This window comes from Episyrphus balteatus, chromosome 2 (assembly GCF_945859705.1).
Source record: "Episyrphus balteatus chromosome 2, idEpiBalt1.1, whole genome shotgun sequence".
Lineage (NCBI taxonomy): Eukaryota > Metazoa > Arthropoda > Insecta > Diptera > Syrphidae > Episyrphus > Episyrphus balteatus.
Genome location: NC_079135.1, coordinates 122,791,428 through 122,806,090, shown reverse-complemented (window position 1 = coordinate 122,806,090; position 14,663 = coordinate 122,791,428). Strand labels below are relative to the sequence as shown.

The 14,663-nt window shown below is 30.0% G+C and overlaps 1 protein-coding gene across 1 annotated transcript in view; it reads right to left on the bottom strand.

The window, feature by feature from the left end:
- The window catches only part of LOC129911864 (carbonic anhydrase-related protein 10), a 55,538-nt gene that overhangs the window by 20,565 nt on the left and 20,310 nt on the right, over positions 1-14,663 (bottom strand). The window contains exons 2-4 of the mRNA XM_055989846.1: positions 10,688-10,738; positions 4,733-4,869; positions 4,413-4,625 (exon numbers count right to left, since the gene is read on the bottom strand). Coding sequence (XP_055845821.1) covers positions 4,413-4,625; positions 4,733-4,869; positions 10,688-10,738 — 401 coding nt within the window. The remainder of the gene's footprint in view (positions 1-4,412; positions 4,626-4,732; positions 4,870-10,687; positions 10,739-14,663) is intronic.

Sequence of the window (14,663 nt, the reverse complement as noted above, 5' to 3'; positions counted from 1 at the left end):
AAAATATTCTCACCAAATTATATATATAACTTCTCCTTTCCTCAATTTTGGTCAGTTCCCAGTGATTTTTACTTCCAAGGAATCAAAATACCTTCGATGTTTCGAATTGGCGGTTTTAAAATCATTGGTAAATTCACTGTATATTAGATAATCGTCAACATTTTTTCATGACAACTTCCAATCGACATTTTATTAATCTGCATATTAAACTGTTAATTTGAAACAATGAAATTTACATTTGCTCAGTTGACATTTGTTTTTTTACCATTGATTTAGGTTTTTATTGGCCTGTTTGTTTAAAGTAACACATTTTATTGGCTCATTTTGGCCCTAATTTATGGCACATCGGGAAAAATATTGCAGAATATTGTTTCGACGTCTTTAAACTTTAGAACAAGCGTAATACCGAACAAGCCTATAGAAGGCGAAAAATCAATGTATTTGTAACAGTTAACTATTTTAAAATACTTGAAACCAATATACATTTTTTAAATTTTTAAATTCGAAGAGTTCATAGAAGACCAATCATCTAAAATTACACTGGTCTGCAAGGAAATCCTCCTTTAAATAAAACTATATTTTTCTAATGGATTTTTGTATGCTGATTCCGAATCCGAAGTCAGAATTGACCTAGCACGTCACGTTTTCCCGTTAGAAAATCTCAAAAACCCATTTTTTTGCTGTTTTCGAAGAAATATTTTTGCATATGTAATCTTTTCAATAAAAATTGTTACGGTTTATGAAAGAACTTATTTTTTTCTTTCAAATTCGGTTTCAATCTTCTCAATATCTCGTTTCTTTTCCGAGATATCTTAATTTAAGTAAGTTTACTAGGTTTGGAATATATTACCATAAAGAAACTGACCTCTAAAAATTAATATATCTTTATCCCTAGAAAAAAAGTATTCTTTTCTAATGGACTTTAGTGTGCTGATTTTGAATTCCGAACTCAAAAAATTTCGGTCAGCTCTGGTTTTTGAGATATAGTAGTTTTTTTTTAGATTTTCAAAAAAAAAGTGACTTGATTTTTTGATACTTTAATGCGAATATCTTAAAATCCTGACGTGATAGAGTTTTTTTGACTTCGGATTCTAACTCAGCACATCAAAAACTATAAGAAAAGTATACTTTCTAAAGCTTTACAAGGCAGTTTATCGAATGGTTTATTACAAATAAGATATTTCTAAATAGAAAAAATAGTATATACAATTACAAAACACGTAAAAATTTTGTTTAATATTTTTCATTTTGGTTTTCTTTACATATTTAACTTTTTAAATATAATGGGCACTGATATTTTACATTTTCCTTAATTAAGGTGCTTTTGTTCATGTAGGATTTACTAAAAAGTGAAGGATTTCGAAATGTCTGCTTTTTTTGTCAATCAGTATTTTAAAAAATGAGTAAACATCTCGTAAAAATATCGATTTGCACGATATGTCTTAAAAGGCCTCCGGACAAAATTTTGAGAAAAACGAGAAATTTGGAAATTTTCTGCACAGTTTGTGAGGTCAACAGAACACTGATTGCGAAAAACTAATTTGCTAATGAAAGATTGACATTTAATCTAAAATATGGTCTAGTCACATTTTTTTTTTTTTAATTTTGTTCACACCATATTTTAATATTTCAGTAGCAGTTTTTGCAAAATAGTCCAAAACAACTTTTTTCTTGCATAGTTTATGAGATACTGAAGTGGAAAAAACATATGATTTGTTGACTCAGAACTTTATTTAAACATGGCAGGATACAATGCAAATGCGTACTGTTTTTTTTTATCAATCCTTTGCGCCATAGTTAAAATTATTCTAAATTAAAAAGATTAATGAAATGAATTCTTTTAGTGGTGGACATTTGAACTGATTTGTAACATTTTTGATTGCCCTTATGGCAAGATCACACCAAAAATATTCTTTATGGTACTTTATAGCCATTTAGAACCTTAAGACGAGTAAAAGAGAAATTCAAACTTGACTTGTTTTTTATTTTTTTACTTAACTAACAAGAGCTTAAGCATGCTTTTTACAAAAAAACTTATTTTAGCAAAACTATATAAATATGTTTTTTTTTTCTATGTACGCTCAGAAATTTGGAGCTTAAGCAAATGTATTGTCTTTTATTTGACGTCTCTGTTTTAGAGATGTACCGAGTTGTATTAGAGAAACTATTTAAGAAACTGTTATAGATGTGGGTCACTGTGGTGTATGAGTAATATTTATATTTATTTATATTTATATTTTAAAAATCCTCTATCATCATTTTTTTATCTTTTAAAACATATTATTAGTTATGCAAAACTTTGAATTATGAAATTGAAATTGAATTAAATATTAGATTTAATGCAATAGGAATTAAGCCATAGGATATGTAAGTTACAGAATTAAGATGACGATCGCCAATACTTATCAATTCACTGATATAAATTCTTAAATTTTTTTGAACACCTCACTATACTTTTACTAAGTTAAATGAAATCAGTCCTTTTTGAAGCTTGTTCAATCGACAAGTAGAGAAGAAAGGATTTGAGAGGGCGTTCAACCATCATCTCTACCTCCCTATATTTTGTATTGAATTTTCGGCTAAATTATCACGGATAAGTTTACAACGCACACACATACAAAAACTTATATACAATGTATATAAGTTTTTGTATGTGTGTGCGTTGTAAACTATTTAAGATACTGTTATAGATGTGGGTCACTGTGGTGTATGAGTAATATTTATATTTATTTATATTTATATTTTAAAAATCCTCTATCATCATTTTTTTATCTTTTAAATTATATTATAACTTATGCAAAACTTTGAATTATGAAATTGAATTAAATATTAGATTTAATGCAAGAGAAATTAAGCCATAGGATATGTAAGTTACAGAATTAAGATGACGATCGCCAATACTTATCAATTCTTAAAATTTTTTTAACACCTCACTATACTTTTACTAAGTTAAATGAAATCAGTCCTTTTTTGAAGCTTGTTCAATCGACAAGTAGAGAAGAAAGGATTTGAGAGGGCGTTCAACCATCATCTCTACCTCCCTACATTTTGTATTGAATTTTCGGCTAAATTATTACGGATAAGTTTACAACGCACACACATACAAAAACTTATATATATAGCCAATTTTGGGGAATAAATTGATTGCTGCCACAGAAGTGATATAGCTATTCCTGATCCTGCAATATATCGTTTGATTCCAATTTCGTCTCCCAAAATGAGAGACAATTAGAAGTGCATGAGTGGATTTCGATATCCGATTGCATAGAAATTATATACAACGACACGACACGATGCAATAATTATAGATTGACTGCATGTTAGGCATTTGAATTGACGAAGTACTATTAAACTTCATACAATTTGTGTGTCATTTGTGACAAGGTATTAGAGTGTGTGGGTGGGTGGTGGTGAGTTTTGAGGATAGTGAAGATGTCACATCCAAATAGGCTGATTAGAAAAACATTTTAATGTATTGATATCGGTATCATTCTACTTGTTGTGAATGTTTGAATCCGGCTCGAAGGACCATTTTTTTTTTATTTGGAAATTCGTTTCTGACTTCTTCAATGGAGATGTCCTTGGAAGTTCTTATATTTTTCAAAGGACAAACTTCCTTATAATCACTTTTTTTCCAATGTGACCTTCACTTTTTTTTAAGCGGAAATTAATTAAAATCTTCAAACAGATTTCGGTCTGCCGCAGACAATTATTCTCGTGTTCAAAAAACTGACACCCATGGGAGTTCCCAAAGCAATTTGTCCTAATGGCCACCGTCCAACTTTCAATGTCCTTCTTTCTGTGTGTCGTTGATGATGCAAACGAAGAAGACCTAAATTCCAAACTGCCAAAGACTGATTGGAATAAGACAAATTTCTCGACGAGCACCAATGAATCCTAAATGAGGTTAGAGGACTAACTTCTTGGTGCTATCGTCGTCCGTTGTTGTCCCTTGAATTTGGCCTCATGATTAATTAAGTGAACACACAAAGCGAATTAATTTGTGCCCTCGCCTCCATTCGAGAAAAGGGATAAATCGATTCTTGTCTCTCATTGGTTATCGATTAGGAGAGTAAGTTAAGTCTCCGTAATCCGTCCACACGGACAAGAGGAGATTTTCAATTTGACATGTCCATCATGTCAAACATATACATTTTAGTTATACATCAGAGAGAGAGAGAGACACCATCACGAATGACTTAATATTCTACGAGAAATGTTTTTGTATTCAAAGGACACACAAAAAAAACCGAGAGTCATGTGCCGCTTTGAGGGGGGATAAATCCGAAAAAAAAAATATAAAAAAAAAAAGAAATTCAAAACATGGTTTAAATATTTTTTTCATTTTGATTTTTGTTACGTGTTTTTTCTTTCATTTTTTTTTTTTTAACCAACATAGCACCACAACTTACCTCGGCTGGAAAAGTGTATCCTTCGACACTATGTTCAGATCCAAATTGGTCATGCAGGCCAAAGTGTATGTGGATTTCATGAAATCGATATCGATAGGATAGCGGTCCACCTGTGATGTTAACTGGAATTTGGGAACCATCGTAATTCGCAACGGTTTCATTGCCCGCAGTAAAGATGACACTGTGCCCGGTGTTGGAAATTAAACCACTTATCTGTGTGATGGAAAAGGTTAAAATTGTGTGTGTGTTTGTTAGTGTTAACTCAGAAAAGATGGATGGATGCAGAATATTGAACATAATTATGCTGTGTGTATACTCACTCTATGTTTATCGACGTGTAAAGGTCTTAAATTAGGATCAAAGAGTAAGCGTTGGGGTTCTAAATTAACTGGAGATTGTCTGCGTCCTTTATTACAGAGTGACCATTCTGGATTGATAAGACCCCAAAAAGCTGGACCTGAAATTTGTAAGAAAAAGGTGTTAGTTAATGTTAGTTCATGTTTTTTATTGAATAACTTTTAAAAGCATTGTTATTTTTTAATTGATTGATTCTAATCGTTTTTTTTTTTTTTGTAGGCTTACATTGTGTCTCATAAGATCGACTCAATGGAAGTCGAAACCTTCAAAATCAAGTGCGGAGTGGAAGAGCCTACGAAAAACTTATCAGTTAGCCAATGTTGGCTATATTAGGTCCTACAGAGATGAAATCTATGTCTAAAAGTGTTTAAGAACTCAAAGTGTGTATACATTCGTTATTTAAAGGGTTTTAAAGTTGATAAGTGGAAAAACGTTTTCAAAATTTAAAAAAACGCCCGATTTTTCAGATTTTTATTTTGACGCTTGACGGCGGCCCAAAAGGGTTTAAGTTTTTTTCTCATTTGAAATAGCTTATGTTGATTTATTACGCCATTTTTGTTAGATATAGAGAAAATAAAAATGTTTGAAGAAGTTCTTGTCTGCATTAAACGACTTTTTATAAAAGGTTAGAACTATTTTTTGATGACCAGGGGTTTAGTCAGAGCATACATTTTCATTTTCAGGCTATATCTAAAAACAATGATGTTGAGCGAATCTTCACTAATGTAAAGGATTTAACTTTTCATTAAAATATACTTTTTATTTGCATAAACAGTCTTCATTGATAAGAAGAGACGCACATGTCTTTTTCTTTTTGAACACGACCAATTTATTTTCAGAGAATAAAATATCCCTCCACCGAGAGCTGGATGGTGGGTACAAACTGCATGTCCCGGATAAGAACCACCCTAATATATATATTTCTCTTCAAAAAGATGGATACACTCTTTGCGAGTGTGAAAACCAATATATTAATAATTTGGAATTTTGAAAATTCTTTTCCTTAGCTGATTCTAGAAATCTATATCTAATACCAAGTCAATGATCATCCTCAAAAATCCTTTGAATGGCTAGTGTATATAACATTTCATCAACCTTTCGCTATTTCAGCTATTCAGGATGATTAGTTTCTGAGTTAGGAACAGGAATTAAAAAATCACAGAAACCGTAGCTAACTGACTAAGTGACCGATTTATCAAAAATATGGAGAGCCCATTTTAAGATTTATTACCATTGAGGGAGTGTGATGATCGCTCAGTTCCGCTGAAATTTCATCTAATTCTGATTATTTTAAAATCTTGAAACTTGGTAGAATGGTATTGCTGGTAATTGTTAAGGGGAACAAAATTTGAAACTTAAGGTTTTCTAATTTTTCTTTTAAGCTAAAATAACTTCTTAAGAATGTTTAAAAACTAGCCAAGTAAAAAATCAATATTTCAACATAATATTTATGTTTTCATTGTAAAACACATTATCCAAATGAAGATTTAGTAATAAAAACAAAGTTACAAGGAGTCTTCAACGCCTGGTGGCTACAAACCTACTTTAATTTAACCATCATTTTCTAACTTAACCTAAGAAGCTTTCGTATTAATAATATCGACAGTAAAAGTACAAAATTAAGTATAAGTGATTTTCATATATTAAGCTGGAATCAAAAACAATTTTGTATGTCCATAAAACTGTATGGTGATAACCATAGGCGGATTTACAAATTTTCAAGGTATAGGCTTTTCAGTTTTTGCCGCCCGCCCTTGCCTAGGATTCGTAAAAAAAATCGAACTCGAGATAACAATTTTGCATGACATTACGATGATGGAGAATGCAAAAAAAGTGCCCGCAATTCTGTCTGTCTGTACCTATATACCTCGAGCTACAGCCTAAACGAGTGAAGTGATTTTCTTCAAACTTGGTTGTTAGCAGTTTTCGGTGATTCCCTAAAGAGGAAGTTGAAATTTTTTTTTATGACCAAAACTAACGGTACCTGCCGTACAACAAAAATAGAAAAGTAATTTTTTTTTCAAAAACGGCTCTAACGATTTTGATTAAATTTTTTTGTTAAGTATTATACATAAGAGCAAACTTTTTAAATAATAAAAATACTTTTTGTACCGTTATTAACGGTACCTTTTATAGAACGGTTTTTTTGTTTGTTTAGATAAAAATAATATTAAAATTTGAGAAAATTTTCAAAAACGCATTTTTGGATTTTTAAAAAATATTTCAAATTTTTTTGTTGAAAAATCAAGTTTTTGAAAACCTGTTGGTGAAAAATTTTTAAATTTCGTTTTTTGTGTAAATTAATTGATTCTTCAAAATGGCATACCAACTTTTTTTTTTTAATGTTAGAAATTTTTAAAATTTTTCACGTTATAGCAAATTATTCGAAAACGGCTCTAACGATTTTGATTTAACTTTGCAGACGTAATACTCAAAGCAATCTCAAAAAAGTGAAATAAAAAAAAAATTTTCATTTTATAAATTTTACCCTAAATGTCGGCTCTTCCTCCACATCAAATTTTTTTTAAATTTCTATAGAGCCAGCTCTTAAAATCTACAAGTAAACTAACATATAAAAGTGCTTTATTTCGTGCATTTTATTTCAATGAGTTCGAGTTCCGCATTAAAATGATGAGTTGCCCGAAAACCGGGAGTCACTTCGGTTAAACAACAGGTTTGTTCTTAACATCATGAAAATCTTGGGTAAAGTCACAATGTCGCGTCAGTAAAATCACGGGTTTCCGTGATAAACGGATCACTATAAAAACATAACGAATTACTTTGGAAAAATTACATAATTTCTACACTTAAAGAATAGGTCGCTGCTATACGATTGTGATTTTTTTTTTGCTAAAATCATCTTCTAATCACGTATTGCTTTGGCAAAATCTTCGGTAGCCGGGAAAAAAATAAATCATGGAACGTGTCGTTTAAAGCACGGGTTGGCCACTTAAACCAATGGTAGGGTTAGTTCGGTTAAATTAATGATTTGGTTGCCCCCTTAAAATCACGTGGTTCCTCTTTAAAAGTCACGGTTTTCACCCGAATCTTTGCTGTATTTTCGCGAGTAAATCACTGATACCTTTGGCAAATCGCTGGTTTTTTTGTACAACCATGTTTTTCCCAAGTAAAATAACCTCAACTTTTTCAAATATGTACATATATGATAGCTTCATTAGTCCTTCTCATTCTCACGTGAAAACTTCTCAGGAACGTGATTATAACCACACGAAGGTTAAAATATGATTTGTTACGTGTAATTGTTCAATTTTTTTAGCGTATTTTTGTTTAGATTTTCATAAAAAAAAAAAAAAACAAAAACAATTGAATTCACGGTTTAAAATTACAAAAAAAAATCACAAAATTATACATATGTATAAACTAGCCAGTTCGTAGCATCAAACTAGTAGTTGGACTGACATATATGGGTTGTTAGTGAGAATAAGGGAATACATTCACACCTATTACGTAAGCCGTTTGTTATAAAACGACACAAAAAACGACGAAGAGCGAAGGGGGCTGCCAAGATAAATTTCTTATTTAAGGCAATGGGGGATTTTCTCATGCAAAGTATGGGCAAAAGGCGCAGATGCCGATTACTAGTCGAATGGCGTCGAACTTGCTGTTTTAGTATAGAATATGGAATGTGCATGTGCAATGACTAATGGGAGAAAAAAGTCATTGGAAAATTTTTTTACAGAATTCTATCTGCAAGACATCAGAAAGTCGTCATGGAAAAATTTTTTTGACTTCTATGAGGTGAACAGAAATTTGCCAACCCTAAAATCTGTCGCCCTAGGCTCCAGCCTACTCAGTTTTCTTGTAAACCCGCCTCTGGTGATAACTGATAAGTAAGAGAGAACAGTAGTACACTAAGAGTTTGAAAAGGTTGCTTTAAAAATTACATGGTACTAATATTTTGGGATGCTGTAAGGCAAGATGCCTGAAGTCTAAAATAAAGTTTACAGATTCGAAAGACTTATTCTAACTACTGCAAAACCGCGAAATCATTGAACATTTATCAGTTTTTGTCTAATATTTTATAAAAAATGCAAATTAAAAAAAAAAATCAACAGTAACCAGTTTAAGAAAAAAGAATTTAGTGTAATTTGAACGAAACCAAAGTATTTTAGTTTCAAAATTTCTTAAAAAAATCACTTCAAAATTTGAATTTTTACCACAAAGTAAATTTGGTATAATTATATGGGATATTGGTCAAAAGTAAGTAGCCCTGTGTGTCAAATCAAACTGAATTTCATAAAAAGTTGAAAGTTTAATATCACTCTAACCATGCACAAATCTGTTTTTGTTTCTATTAGGATACATTGAAATTTTTTTTCACGATGGCAAAGTTCAAATAAATGGAGTTGATTGGACTAGAAACTGATTCAATTTCGGGAAACAATTTTGATATTCTTTGAATACAACACATTTTCGCCATAAATACAAATTTGTTAAAAAGAAGTACTTTTATCTTCAACGGTCAGTTCACACCATTCCTTTTATCTCCAAACTACAAAGTTCCATAAATAAACAAAAAAAAAATCCTATTCTTTATTGATTTCCTACGAACAAAGCAGCAAACAAAAGAACTAATATATTTTTCTATCCACGATAAACTGATATGACACGTGCAACAAACTAATTTCCTACCCACCCCAACTACCTCAAACACCAAACAACCAACCAGTGTGCTCCGCCCCATCAAAAAGAGATAATCGAAGAATTGTAGAAGCGCCTTGCCATCACTCGACCCCAATTACCGACTATTTGTATCCTGACTGACACTCAATCTCCTACCCACTCTCTACTCTGATACTGCTGCTGCTGCTCATGATATCCTTAAGAGAATCTATAAAACAAAAATCGGATTGAAGTCTTCAACAAAATAGTGCTCTGTTCTCTAAACAAAAGGACGACTGGGGGTGGGATTGTGGCCGTCGTGGGAGGATTTGATAGTTGACGACGCATAATCACTCCAAGATACACGATAAAAGTCATTAAAGTGTATAAGACTGTGTGTGTTTGTGTGTGTTGAAAGACTGAAACTATACTACTTTATATAGGTAGAAGGTATAACCACCCTATACTTCTCGATTATCCTTAAAAATGCACTTAAGCGTGTTGTTGCAATAGTTCATGCTATCATGACTCCTACACTCATTCATTGTACCAAGGAACAACACTCAGCATAAAAAGATACTTATACGTTATACCCTCCTCTTCTTTTACGGTCTATGCGATGGAGTACAAGTTTGGGAGGTATAGATATAGCCTCCTAAAGAGTGATGTGCTATTCGAAGGGATATATAGCTAAGTGTAGTTCGGTTTTTCTCGAGAAATGTTGTGCTTCCATGTACACAAAGGTCCTTGAATAGTGCCTCTGATGCTTTTGCTTTAGCGTCGGCATCTTCTCTTCCATCCTGTACACATACATCTTCAGTACGGAGGGCAATAACAAACGACCCTCTCGTACTCCAAATAGATTGTGTGCAAATGGGTGCATATGGCTAATCGCAAAAGGTGGAACACTGGAACTGTTTTATGGTGCACTTCCTTCCTCAAACAACCGACAAGAGGTAAGAAGAATAAGCAGAAAGAAAGAAGAAGAAGAAACGGCGACGGTGGCGGCAGCATCAGGAAGATCAGTCTGGAGCACAAAGAAAAAAATCAAATTTTATTCCTTACGCGAATCTGGGAAGATTATATTTCGCCATTTCTTCCTTTGCTATTTCTATACCACACCGCCCGTTGAGTCTTCTATTTCTTCCAACACTACTAGATTTTTTTGAGAAGAAACAATTTTGTGTATTTCTTTTGGGGAAGACAAGTGAGCGATTTATTTAACACTCGTGTGCTTTTGCACAAGCATTCTATTTCTAAAAGAAAAAAGAGTTATATTAGTATCTACTACTCACCTGATATTCCATCGTAGGTCCACCACTCCTCCCAGCTTACGGCAAACAACACTGCAAATAGCGGAGATGAAAAAGAAACAAAAATACAAAATGGATTTAAAGTGTTTGGGTATTTTTTTCTTTTTTTTTTTTTTTTCTTTTTATAAAGGATTTTTATTGGTATTATAGAAAATATATAGGTAGTAAATATTTAAATTTTAGTAGTTCTGTTTTAGAAAAAAAAAAAATGATAATAATTTAGAACAACATACTTTGAACAGACTTTTACTAACGCATATACCACGACTTTATAAGAGAGTGTAATGACACCAAGAGGTTTTTTTTATCTCAACAGATTTGCAAGTATTTTATACATTTTATTATTTTTACTCTCATTAACTTTCGACTTATACAAAGAGCACCATAAAAAATAAGGTAAATAATATTTTCATCTTATTTATAAACGGGATAAAAAACTGAAAATATTTAGGTAACTACAAACATTTTTCCTTGGTTCTATTATTGACAAATGCAACAATTTTTGGGTTACTGTGGCGTATACGTACCATTTATTGCTATAGAAAATCTATAACAATTAATACAAATTTTCTATCGCTGACTTAGTCTAATAAAATGATTTTCAGGATAAATTCAGAATAATTGCAAGCACACAAGAATGGTTTACAGTTGCTTCTTCATATTTGTTTATTTGTGTAAATATCGCAGAATCACATTAAAATAATATTTAAACCGGAAGCTCGATATTCATATTCTTCAGCTTTCTTTTGATTGATTGTTTGTTTATTAAATTAAAGTACATAAGTATGCATCTATCTTTAAGTAAAAGCAATTTTTTTTGTAGCTTTTTGTTGCTAATTGACATAAAAGAACTTTGACATTTAATATAGAAGTGCAGGAAAACAATTTTTTTTTTAATTGAATTTATTTGTGTGTATTTCAGACTATTTATTTTATTTTCATAAAATAAATAATTTCATACGATTGCGTATTTATTTAGATAGTGTTGAGAGACAATTTTTCATTGTTAAGAGCAATTTTCTCACAAATTTACTTCAAACATAAAAAATTATTTGAACAGAACGCTAAAACACACAAAACTGGCCAGAAGTTATTCCTTTTATTTAAAATCAATAGTAATTTTGAAAAACTGGCTCTGGAATTTTGAGAAGATATTTAGTACACAAATTTTTAAATTCATTTTTCAAAAGTTTTCATAATAAAAATAATAAATAAATTTTTCTTTTTACGTATAGTTCTAACAAAACTGCGTTTTTAATTTTTCTCAAAAAATGCGGATAGTAAAAATATGACTTTAAAAACATTATACAAACATAAATTATTTTTCTATACCAAAATACAAAAAATTTCTCAATAAATATGATGATATTATGTTCAAAAATAGGAAATTATGTTTAAAGGAAATTTTAAAATCCTCTCAGAAACCTAACTAATATTAAAAAAAACTAACATTACTCGTATTTAATTTTTTGTTTCTTTATTATTATTATAAGAAATTTTTTTTAACCAAATTAAGAAAATAAAGTTATTTACCATTGTCTTAAAAAAAATTGTTCTTCGGCAACACGTTTTTCTTAATAAAATGAAAAAACAAAAACCAAAAAATTATTAAAATTTTCCTTGGTAATAAATTCCATTAAAAGGAAGAAAAAAGGAGATATTAGAAATTATAAAAATTAGTCTTGGATATTATTTAAATATCATCTGCAACAATTAATTTAGCAAATCCATAGCAGCATAGCAAAATACAGTAAGTTTTTTGCCCGTAACAACTTATTGTTAACTATAAACAACAACTCCTTTATTTATAGTACCTATACCTACACTGAGGGAAAAACAACCTAAAATCAACGAAAACCACGTTGATTCAACTATTTTTCGGAATGATTTTGCGTTGAAGACGAAAATTTTAAAATCAACGTAGAACATCGTTAGTTTAAAGTGGTTTACAGTTACAAAACACACTTAAATCAAAGTTGTTTCAACTTTTAAAAAAGTATCAGTTTAAATAAAAAAAAAGAAAAAATTGGCAGCCACTGGGGATTGAACCTACAACTCTTGTATCTCTATCCTCTAGGCGAATGCTTTACCAACGTGCTATCTAACTGTTGAAAATTAGGGTGATAAAATGCAACAAAAGCTAAAGTGCGACAAAAATTGAAAATTTTTGTACGTTGTTTTAAATTTAATTTAAAGATGTTTTATGTTAGTTTTTTCAACGTTAAATCAACGTTGACCATATTACATTTTACGTTGCGTTTTTTCCCTCAGTGTATTAACTGCGCAAAAAAAAATATGGAATTGAATTGTTTTTCAAAGTAAATATATATACATCTACCGTAAAAACATGTTTATTATGTTAAATAAACGTAGCCAAACAACTTCACCGCTGCGCTGGTTGTCATTAAAAACAGGGGACAAAAATGCAAAAAAAAAGCCCACTGAACTGTTAAATAGGATTGATTAATAGATACAACTCAAAACTAAAATGAAATATTATTATTGATTTTTTAATTTTTCTCATTCACCATTTTTTGTTTAATTTATTTAGGTAATTATGAATTTTATATTTTTGATTAACACATTTAATTTGCGTTTAAATTTTGTTTACATATAATATAAAATGATTAAGGATTCAAAGGTAATTTAACTTTTATAGAAAGACGTTTAACCTTGTCCATGGTAGGTATTTATTTTATATTTAAGAAAACAAATTTTTTTTCAAATTATTTACTTATTTTTTATCGGTTTTTTTTTTTAAGTTTGTCGAAGTGGTTACGAAATAGTATCTTAAACGTTTTTTCAAGAATGATTCTTTCAAAAATCGTCAATCGTGTCGTCAAAGTGGAAAAAAATGTAGAAAAAAAAAACGTATTTTTGAAAATCTTGAGCTTGTGATCTAGGATTTTTACCATAACCCACATGTCTTATGCATTTTAAAAAAAGATAGATATTTCTTCTTCTAAAATATATAAAAACACTCAAAATGGTTGAGTTGATTTTGTGGGTACACCGAAAAATAAACCAATATCAATTTAACATTTTTTAAATATCAGTCAAAACTGCTCTATAAAATGTGTTTTATGATATTTAAAATGTTAAAACAACATTTTTATTATCAGGAGGATATTTATATGTCACATTTTGGAATTTTTTTTTTTGATATTTTATTATCATTTTTTCATATCAAATTCTCATTCCAAATTATTGAAAAATATGAAATAAAAAATTCTTTATGTGTACTAATTTAGAGGCGCTTTGTGTTTTTTCGAAGTAAAATGTATGATTTACTGAGAAAATTTGATCGGCACTGCGATTTTACTTTACATAGTTTGGGAGAAAATAACAAAACAATTATATCACCTATAATAGAAAAAATAATATTACCATTATTTTGTAAAGAATATTCCCTTTCAGTAATGTTTTGAAAAAAGTAAGAAAATTCTTAAAATAATAAAAATAATAAAAATGAAAATTAAAGAAATAGTTTCAAAAAGGTTTCATTATAATAAACTAAAACGTAAAATCTAGTCAACATTGATATTTTAATTGTCAAAGTGAAATTTTCACTATCCCACCTGAAATTAAAAAATGTCAAAATGATATGATAAAATATCAAAATTCATATTTTAATTGTTGGACGACTTTTGTCACTGAAAAATGTTAATTTGATAGCTGTTATTATCAAATTTTTTTTTCGGTGTACATTAATAAGAAAAAAATATTTAAATACCCATTAACTATGTTAAAAAAAGCCTTACAACCCAAATAACTGTTAGTATATAATTTTAAGAAAAGTCAATAATTGAGTGCTATAGGAATCTCAAAGAACAAAAAAAAAAATAAATCGTAAGAGCGCTTCTATTATTCTGGTCTTATTTAATTTATCATCAACTACTCGAGTAAAACTAAAAATGCGAAAAAAAGATATATTAAAATGGCCATACTTCGGTTAATT